At 43.8% G+C, this 10,058-nt stretch overlaps 1 protein-coding gene across 3 annotated transcripts; it reads left to right on the forward strand.

Moving 5' to 3' along the window:
- The first annotated feature begins 1,116 nt into the window (after window positions 1-1,116).
- On the forward strand, window positions 1,117-7,773 carry LOC145228480 (uncharacterized). Of its 3 annotated transcripts, XM_080093543.1 has the most exons (6): window positions 1,117-3,249; window positions 3,519-3,679; window positions 4,058-4,364; window positions 4,918-5,119; window positions 5,372-5,586; window positions 6,315-7,773. In XM_080093543.1, exons 1-2 carry the CDS (start codon window positions 2,300-2,302, stop codon window positions 3,604-3,606), a joined length of 1,038 nt encoding a protein of 345 aa, XP_079949669.1. In that variant the 5' UTR covers window positions 1,117-2,299; the 3' UTR covers window positions 3,607-3,679; window positions 4,058-4,364; window positions 4,918-5,119; window positions 5,372-5,586; window positions 6,315-7,773. The 3 variants fall into 3 exon arrangements, with proteins under 3 accessions (XP_079949669.1, XP_079949670.1, XP_079949671.1); XM_080093544.1 differs by lacking the exons at window positions 5,372-5,586; window positions 6,315-7,773 and adding an exon at window positions 5,285-5,351; XM_080093545.1 differs by lacking the exons at window positions 3,519-3,679; window positions 4,058-4,364; window positions 4,918-5,119; window positions 5,372-5,586; window positions 6,315-7,773 and having other exon boundaries at window positions 1,117-3,056; window positions 3,121-3,176.
- The last annotated feature ends 2,285 nt before the right edge of the window (window positions 7,774-10,058 follow it).

Below are 10,058 nucleotides of genomic sequence, written 5' to 3' on the forward strand. Positions count from 1 at the left end.
TGGGTGGCGCACGTCCTTGGGAGGGCAAAGTGAGGGGGTGCAAGGTCGAGAGGAGGGATAGACCTTTCCAACGGTACCCGGATTGTCGCTCTGCGCGTTCTACTATTTGCGTAGTGCGATCGCGAATTCTGGTCAAGAAAGTACACTTGGTGCAAGCATAGGCCTTTTACGTTGTTAAAGTCTGGGATTACGTCACTTCGAGGTGCCCCCCTTGGGGCAGCTCTCAACGACAGACCCTTTGAGGAATCAATTCGAAATTTTGTACAAACTATCAAGAAGTATTACTCTTTCCATCGAACGCGGTCCCATAAACCGTTGTGACGTCACAATAAGACGAAAACCTCCTTTGTTTAGACAATCGCTGGGTGGCGCACGTACTTGGGAGGGCAAAGTGAGGGGGTGCAAGGTCGAGAGGAGGGGTGGGCCTTTCCATCGATATCGGGATTGTCGCTTTGTAAAGAATTGCCTTTTCCATCGAACCTGATCCAATGTTTTGCAATATTCTTTTTGGGCATCGCATTTCACATCTCCACATATTATTGTTCATTTGATTTACGGCTGTTGGTGACTTGTAATTGGGTCAGTATGATCACGCGCGGGTGGAACCATATGAACACGCATTTCCATGCACGGTTTCTTGCTTTGGATGCAATCATTCATCATCGCCATTTTGAATATTATTTCGGGAGTGTACCTAACTCCTGTTTTACGGCAGAGACGCGACTGTTGTGATTGCGTTGGTCGCGTCACAGGGTTAACTTAGTTTAAGATGTAAAAAAGTTGTGTTAATGATGAGCGATTGACGTCATTTTTTGCATGACGTCATCAGAAGGTGTGATGACGTCATGTATAAAGTTTGGGCTCGCTACGATGAGTATTTCACAAAACGGCGTTTTTTAGAAGGCCTGTAAAATTTTATGATGACGTCATAGTGACGTCATTATGTGTGTGACGTATCCGGGTTATGACGTAGTTCATTATATATCAATATTGTTAGGTTACGTCATAGGGTTCGGAAGTTATTGCGTTTGGTCAAGAAAGTACACCAGACCCCACAAACTCAACACCAGTAAGCATTTTTAATTGCAATCAAACAAAAAAGTCATTCATGCATCAATCAGTCTGTAAAAAGTGTGGTAAAACTGTTATAAACATCTAAAACAATACAACAAACAAATGCTTCTTTGTCAGGTGTAGTAAAATTTCACAAAATAAGTATCACAAGATGATCTCTACAGCAGTTTATTAAAGAAAACACACATTTAACTCTTTTATGAGGCTAAAACTGCTAAATGTTGTCTTGTGATTGTGGCGAATTTTAATCACGTTCTGTTTATGACGCATCTTTTGATTATTTTACCTTCACACACGTATTTTCACTTATTCTTTCACGTTACTTTGTTATATTTGTTCGGATTATTACACACCTTCATGCACATAACATTCTTTACAGTTTATTATCCTGTGTTTCACTATTGTTTAGTCTGTATAATCGTTGTTATGTTTCGCCACTCATTTATTCACTTAATTGTTTTGTTTAATCGTTGTTATGTTTCGCCACTCATTTCTTCACCTAATTGTTTTGTTTATTCGTTGTCATGTTTCGCCACTCATTTCTTCACTTAATTGTTTTGCGCATTATTCTCACCACACAGTATCTTCACTAAATGTTTCTCGTTACACATGATGCTTTTTCTGTGTTTTATACGTTCGCCTCATATGTGCCGTATGCGTGTTCACCCTTGTTGGTTCTGCGATACCCGGATGTGCCTCTTGGAATCACGTGATTTGTTAATCAACGTGATTGGTGTGGTAAAACGTGTTTGAGAAGAAAGCATGGTCAGTCTTCCTCTGGGCGCCGTGCGAGTTACACCTGTTGGTTTCTGTTCGGTGTGGTACTGGCGTTTACTTATTATTGAGCGCAGCGTATTGAAGTTGGAAATACGTGTTGTTTTACGCCAGTGTATTTTATCGCTTTTACTTAAACAAGGCGCCCATTAGTGAAACCAGTTTGTGGTCTTTCTTTGGCTTAGTGGTGAGCCGTTATTGCAGGGGTTCGGGCCGTTTCCGAATTAGGGAGGCAGTTTTGGTTTTAAAGGTACAGAATTAGGCTTAAGGGGTTGATTGGAATTTAATATCGCCACTTGAAAGATCTCTTAGCCGAATTCCCAAAGCTGCCGAAATAATTCCGTAACAACTTGACGAGCACGCCAGGACCCTGTCACCACTACCCGCTGGTTTTACTAGGAAGACTCCCCTTTTTGTGTTTTTAAGTATTGTATTTTAGGTTGATTTTATAATGTCTTTTAACGTTTTAATGCAACCTCCGCCTTTACGGCCTGGGGAGGATCTAGGTCAATATTTTAATATGCTCGAATCTTATTGTACGAGCGTTGATGCTTCAGAAGAAATGAAACGACATCTGTTTTTAGCAAGCATTGGCAATGATCTGAAATGGGCAATACAAGAGAAGGACTCCAATCTCTTTACAATTCCGTTTAAGGACTTGAAGGAACGCGCACTGCGTCATAAGTCTAGCGGCCAACACGCGGAACGCCAACGCGCCGAGCTGATAAGGCGCGTGCAGTTACCTGGCGAGTCCGCGCGAGATTTTGTTTATGCCCTGCAAACACTGGGGAACAACGCTTACAGCAACTCTTCAGAAGCTGCCCTTAAAAACGAAGTGCTGTACATTACCTTGCTACAAGGCTTGCAAGACAGGCGCCTTGCTGAAACTATCCCTGCGGCAACCAAGTACACAAGGACGTTCAGAGCCGCCGCCCAGGTCGTGGTCGATGCTCAAGTACCGAGTTTTGTTCAGGTTGCCACAGTTAACGCAAAAACATCGGAAATTGATAAGATTTTGAAAAAGCTCGAAGACATGGAACGACGCACGACGGAACGGAGTGCTAAATTCGAGGACACTTTGAAGACTCTGCAAGCTGAAGTGGATTCCCTTAAAAGGACAGGACATTTTTATGGCAAACATGAGCAAAAACGCAAGTGCTACGGTTGCGGGCAGCCAGGTCATTTTCGACGCGACTGTCCACACCTGGGTATGCGTCCCAAAATGATTAGGGTAAGTCGCGGGGCTAGGTCACTACCAACTTCTTTTTGCAGACCGTCCAAACACCCAGTGAACGTAAAAGAATCCCCAAGTCAACAACCAACCGCACCAGGCAGAGCAAACAGACCAGGGCCGGAAACTACGACTAAGGAGAGAATCGCATCACCGTCAGCGCTGGCACGGTTTGTTTCCATTTGGGTGGGGCAGACAACCATGTGTGCTTTGTTAGACACCGGTTCGGGTGTATGTCTGATGAGTGCGATAAAATGGGACTCATTCGGCGTAGAACAAAACCTACAGATAAACAGGTCCCCTTCCAAGCACTTGGTAGGTGCCGATGGGCTGCAATTGGCGGTGAAGGGCAGTATTAGCCTTCCCCTTAGAGTTGGTGGCATAACGAATCATGCGACCGTTTATATCGTGCAGAACCTCAACCATGATTTTATTCTAGGATTGGATTTTCTGCAGGCCAATGCGTGCCGAATCTGCTACAGGGAAAATACTCTAACGGCAGGAAACGCCAGACTTCCGCTCTTTAGTTCTCCGACAGCCTTGTCCCAACCCTGTGACGTATGTGTTGCGGATGACGTCCTTATCCCAGCGTTCGCAGAGGTATGTGTAACAGGCAGCTTATGTCAAGAATCTCTTAATTCACAAGAGTTGGCCACTCCGGTTCTAACGGAGCAGATAGCTGGGTTCGTGGAGAGATTTGGGTTATTGACTGCGACAAGTGTAACGATGGCGCAAAGCCGCGAGGTGAAGGTGTTTGTGGCAAATTTGGGGGATGAGGATGTAACAATACCAAGTGGGGCGAGATTCGCTACGGTTACACCTGTGTATGCTTTTGGTAACCTCGATTGCAAAATCCCGGGTTCTTGTATAGTGGTAGAGGGAAGTGTCCCTGGATGTAAACACCCTGAGTGTTTTGTTACAGACACCCAGATTTGTTCCGTATCGGCCCAGAAAATATCTAACCAAGATCCGTTTCAGGACATTGTAGACAAAGTCACCATCGGTGACCGATTAACGGCAGATCAACGAGGTGAATTGTTCGATTTGCTGCGTGCCAATCAACAAGCGTTTTCGACTTCCAAAGATGTCTTGGGGCGCACTGATATAGTGCGTCATGTTATCGACACGGGTGACAACGGCCCTGTAAGACAGCCACCGCGTCGCATGCCTCATCACAACAAAGCAAAGGTAGAGGAGATTTTAGCTGAAATGGACAGACAAGGCCTAATCCGACCTTCTAAATCACCGTGGAGCAGCCCGATTGTGTTGGTCCGAAAGAAATCCGGTGAGACTCGTTTTTACCCGATTCTACCCGATTCCCCGGATAGATGACAGTTTAGATCAAATGTCCAACGCCGCCTATTTTTCAACTTTGGATCTAAAATCCGGGTATTGGCAGGTTGCAATGGACACCTCTTCCCGGGAGAAAACGGCTTTCACTAGCCACGTCGGGCTTTTTGAATTTAATGTAATGCCCATGGGCCTGTGCAATTCTGCAGCGACTTTTCAGCGACTGATGCGTATTGTCCTGAACGGAATCGAATGGCAGGGGGCCCTAGCGTACTTGGATGATATCATTGTATACTCGAAAACTTTCGAAGAGCATTTAAAGCGACTGTCGGACGTGCTAGCAAGAATCAAATCGGCTGGTCTAACTTTAAAACCTAGCAAGTGCACTCTATTTAAACACGAAGTAGACTTTTTGGGCCACGTATTATCAAAAGAGGGCATACGATGCGACCCTAACAAAATAAAGGCAGTTGCTAAATGGCCAACCCCCCGCAACGTTTCTAGGCCTTACTTCCTACTATCGTAAATTTATTTGCGGTTACGCACAGATCGCGGGTCCTCTTCACCGGTTGACGGAAAAGGGAAGAAGATTTCAGTGGGATGACCAGTGTCAGGATGCCTTCTCTCAACTAAAACAACACTTGACGACTGCACCAATTCTTCGATACCCTGACTTTAACATGCCGTTTATACTGGATACGGATGCGTCTGACGCTGCCGTTGGCTGTGTCCTTTCTCAGGAAATCGACGGTAAGGAATGCGTGGTCGCCTATGGTAGTCGCACTTTGAGCAGGTCGGAACGCAACTATTCCACCACGAGAAAAGAGCTTTTGGCCGTAATATTTGCGCAAAGCTGTACCGGTGTTACTTACTGGGTCAAAAATTTACCTTACGAACCGACCATTCTTCGTTAAGGTGGCTTTGGAAGTCTAGAGAGTTATACGGGCAGTGCGCCCGCTGGGTAGAGCACCTATCCGCGTATGACTTTGAAATCCATCACAGGTCAGGAAGCAAACATAGGAATGCAGACGCTCTGTCATGCCTTGATGACATAGAAGATTGCGGGGCATGCCCATACAAATTGGTCGAGGGTGTCGAAGATACCCAAGTTCACGTCGTTGACTTAAAGTCTACGGTAGGATATCAACATGAGGACTTGTTGGAGCGGCAGAAAAATGACCCTGATCTAGCAGTCGTCTTGGAATGGTTGAATAAAGGTATGCGCCCGAAATTCAAAACCGTTAGAAAAGAATCACCAGTACTTCGCCATTATTGGTCTCGCTTTCCCAGCCTCCTACTTAAAGCAGGTGTACTTTGTTGTCGTGGAAACTCTACACTAGGCAGTGATTCTGTAATTGTTTTGCCACAGAGTTTAGTCGATGAAGCAATGTCAAATCTTCATGATAACGTACACGGGGGAGGGCATTTGGGCATAGCTAAGACGCTGGCTAAGATAGCGGAACGCTTTTATTGGTATAAATGGCGCGATTCTGTCGAGACCTTTTGCCGCAACTGCGTCACCTGTCAATACAATAAAAGACCCACGCATCATTTTCAAGCCCCGCTCATGCCCTCAACGGAGGACAGACCCATGCAAAGGATCGAAGTGGACGTTGTCGGACCTCTACCTCTCACCCGATCGGGTTACCAGTTTATTTTGGTAGCGTGTGACATTTTCACAAAATACGTAAGAGCCTGGCCGATGCGAAATCAAACTGCCAATGAGACCGCCAGTTTGTTGTATCGAAATTGGTTCACCGTACATGGGGTACCGGAGACTGTTCATTCCGACCGCGGTTCAAATTTTGAAAGCCATTTGTTCGCAGAATTATTACGCCTAATGGGATGTAAGAAAAGTCGCACGACATCATACCACGCGCCTGGGAACGGTGGGGTCGAACGTAACAAAAAGACCATTATTACTATGATCCGAAATTATATACAGCAAGATAACCGGCGGTGGGACGAAGCATTACCAGGAGTGGTGGCCGCCTACAACGCGAGTGCCCACGATACAACGGGAGAAGCTCCGCATACTCTCTTAACCGGACGACCATTGCGATTGCCGGCAGACTTGATGGGGTCTTTGGCGCGTGACACCACACATTCGTATGGAGTGGAGATTGACCAGCTTCGTGATGGTCTACAGCTTGCGGAAGAGGTAGTGAGAGAGAGTCTCACGACGCAAAGGAAGCGGATGGAAGACTGGTACAATCAACGTCAACAAGGAAGACCCTACTCGGTAGGCGAATTTGTTTTGTTGACAAACCCGGTCGTCCCGCTTGGACAAAGTAAAAAACTTCAGTATCCATACAAGGGACCATACAGGATCACCGATATTCGAGGTCCTGTGAATTACGTAATCGAAGACGCGACAGGCAAGAGGCAAACTGTACATTTTAACAGACTAAAGCCAACGACGAGTACATTCCCCTGCCTCACGCAAGAACCTTTAGAACATCCGCAACCGCCACCTGAAATGCCTGCAGTCGTGTATGTTTACAACCCTAAAGTAGTTTCACAGGACGACACAACTGAGTGGAATCCTCAGGGCAATTCGGATGGGTGCAGAAGGTCGACTCGGGTACGTCGTCGACCAGCGCGATATTCACCGGAAACGATGGTGTAGACTGTTGTCCTACGGGAGTAGGACCATTTTAAGTCGGGGGGAATGTGGCGAATTTTAATCACGTTCTGTTTATGACGCATCTTTTGATTATTTTACCTTCACACACGTATTTTCACTTATTCTTTCACGTTACTTTGTTATATTTGTTCGGATTATTACACACCTTCATACACATAACATTCTTTACAGTTTATTATCCTGTGTTTCACTATTGTTTAGTCTGTATAATCGTTGTTATGTTTCGCCACTCATTTATTCACTTAATTGTTTTGTTTAATCGTTGTTATGTTTCGCCACTCATTTCTTCACCTAATTGTTTTGTTTATTCGTTGTCATGTTTCGCCACTCATTTCTTCACTTAATTGTTTTGCGCATTATTCTCACCACACAGTATCTTCACTAAATGTTTCTCGTTACACATGATGCTTTTTCTGTGTTTTATACGTTCGCCTCATATGTGCCGTATGCGTGTTCACCCTTGTTGGTTCTGCGATACCCGGATGTGCCTCTTGGAATCACGTGATTTGTTAATCAACGTGATTGGTGTGGTAAAACGTGTTTGAGAAGAAAGCATGGTCAGTCTTCCTCTGGGCGCCGTGCGAGTTACACCTGTTGGTTTCTGTTCGGTGTGGTACTGGCGTTTACTGATTATTGAGCGCAGCGTATTGAAGTTGGAAATACGTGTTGTTTTACGCCAGTGTATTTTATCGCTTTTACTTAAACAAGGCGCCCATTAGTGAAACCAGTTTGTGGTCTTTCTTTGGCTTAGTGGTGAGCCGTTATTGCAGGGTTCGGGCCGTTTCCGAATTAGGGAGGCAGTTTTGGTTTTAAAGGTACAGAATTAGGCTTAAGGGGTTGATTGGAATTTAATATCGCCACTTGAAAGATCTCTTAGCCGAATTCCCAAAGCTGCCGAAATAATTCCGTAACATGATTAGTGTTACAATACCCATTATTTAAAAAAGCCTTGTTATCACCGGCACCTAGCTTCTTCGCCCAGCACCTTTCACTCTGCTTTTTATTTACCAATTAACTCTTGATTAAAGGTTAGGATTAGATTTTGTTTGGTAACTGGTAATGTCTTGTATTTTTGACAAAAATGATTGAAGTTCGTAATATTTGGCAAATTCCATTGATAACTACTATCCACTATAGTTGTTCATGAATATTTAAGATGTGGCTATTTTGTCATACACAAACAAACCGTTGATGGAAATATCTTTTTCGAAAAATAATAATTGGGAGGGTTTGATTTTGAGTGAGTGTATGTATGTATTTACTTTAAATGTACTCTTTATTCCAAACAACATAAAAAAATAAGTGTTGTTTTAGGCGAGAGTTTACTTTCGAAAATGGGGGATTCCCAGCCACAAATGTCTCATCCGACCAGTGATAACTGAAGATTAACCTACTGGCTTGCATATATTATAACGTTTTCTGCATATAACATCAGTATTTTAGTGATAGCAATTTATTTCAGTGTATAATAACCAATAGCTATGCGATGCGTCGATTGACTGTGTGAAGCAGTGGCTTTCCACCGATTTCGTACCGCCACCCATTTTTGCAACCAAATGTAAATTGCGGCCCCCCAAAAAATATTTTTCATAATTACTAGAATAAGCCTACACTTTGGACAAAGAGAAAATGGTCTAAGTTTGCTGGTCCTGACACTTTTTTCACACATAAATCATCCTTTTACACCACACTGGCCACTTTACCTGATAAAAGCAATCATGTATTATTCAATTTTAATGCTTTCGTGGTGAAGTTCATTTGGCCACGCAGAGCTGTGGCACTTGCATTGAATTATCCTCTTAATAGTGATGTAATAAAGCATTTGTTTTTATTGTAATAGCGATAATGTGATACAAAATAAGTTGAAAGAGCGAGGATTTAAATGACTTCAGTGTAGAAAACTACATCGGTGCTGAAATGTGTGCACAAGCACTGGCTGATCTTGCACGAGTCCAGAAGCTGTGCTTTTTTAAACAAGATATTCAAAGTTTTCTATGTGATTCTGTGGGGGTGGTTACTGCAAAGATAGATGTTAAGAAACTAGTATTTCCTGAGCTAAGTCAAGCTATTGCCAAGTTTGAACAAACCTTTCACTTGCAACAGACCTTTATGGGTAGGTGGATTATTGACTATGTGATTTTAACATCCAAATTAACGCAACTTAAACACTTTAAGCACACATTAAACTTCTTCAATTAAGTACACACAATGTACTTTTTTGTTGGCACCAAGTGTCTTTCCTTTTTATCAGGTAACAGTTACCGATGCTAATTCAAATACAAACATAAGTAACTTTACTGTACTGCTCATTGGCAATCTACGAACATATTCTCATGTACTATGACTAATAGGCCTATACGTACTGACTACATAAACCTGCCCATATGTGGATGCTGCTGTACAAGTTGGCCCTGGTGTAAGCACAAAGGAATTACAACACATTAATTACAATCGACATCACAGACAGCAACACGGAACTGGCGATTAGAAGAGTGGCGTTGACAAAAAAACAAGAACCGCGTGCATGATGTATTCTTTGTACAAGTTGTTTGGCAGTTATGTTTTTGATTAAATTACTTGGGAAGCCGTCTAAAACTGCGAGCCCACTGAGCCCACTGAACCGCGTAGCCAACACTTAGCCCGCGTAGCCAACAAGATGGCCGCTTAGCTTACACGATGGCCACTTAACCCGCGTAGTCCGAACTTAGCCCGCTTAGCATACCTTAAAGTTAAACAAAGACAGCTTAGTGCGCATAACCCGCTTATAGCCCTAAAGTGCGCTTAACCCGCTTATAGCCCTTTGGCCTGGTTTCGCTTAGCCCCTGTTATAGACCTATTTAATCCGCTAAGGCTTGCTTCAGAGTTGTAAACGGGCCTGAAATTGGAGCCCGAACCCGAAAGCACAAGTCCGAAACCCAGCCCGAACCCGATTCGTTTTTGAGAAGCCCGTTTACTTAGTAACTTTCATATTTTGCATGACCCTGGCCTTGTTAATAGTTTAAATAATTAATTTCCAATGTAGTTTCCTAAATCGCGTCATTA

The sequence above is a fragment of the Phallusia mammillata genome, chromosome 5 (genome assembly GCF_965637545.1).
Source record: "Phallusia mammillata chromosome 5, kaPhaMamm4.hap1.1, whole genome shotgun sequence".
NCBI classification, from domain to species: Eukaryota; Metazoa; Chordata; class Ascidiacea; order Phlebobranchia; family Ascidiidae; genus Phallusia; species Phallusia mammillata.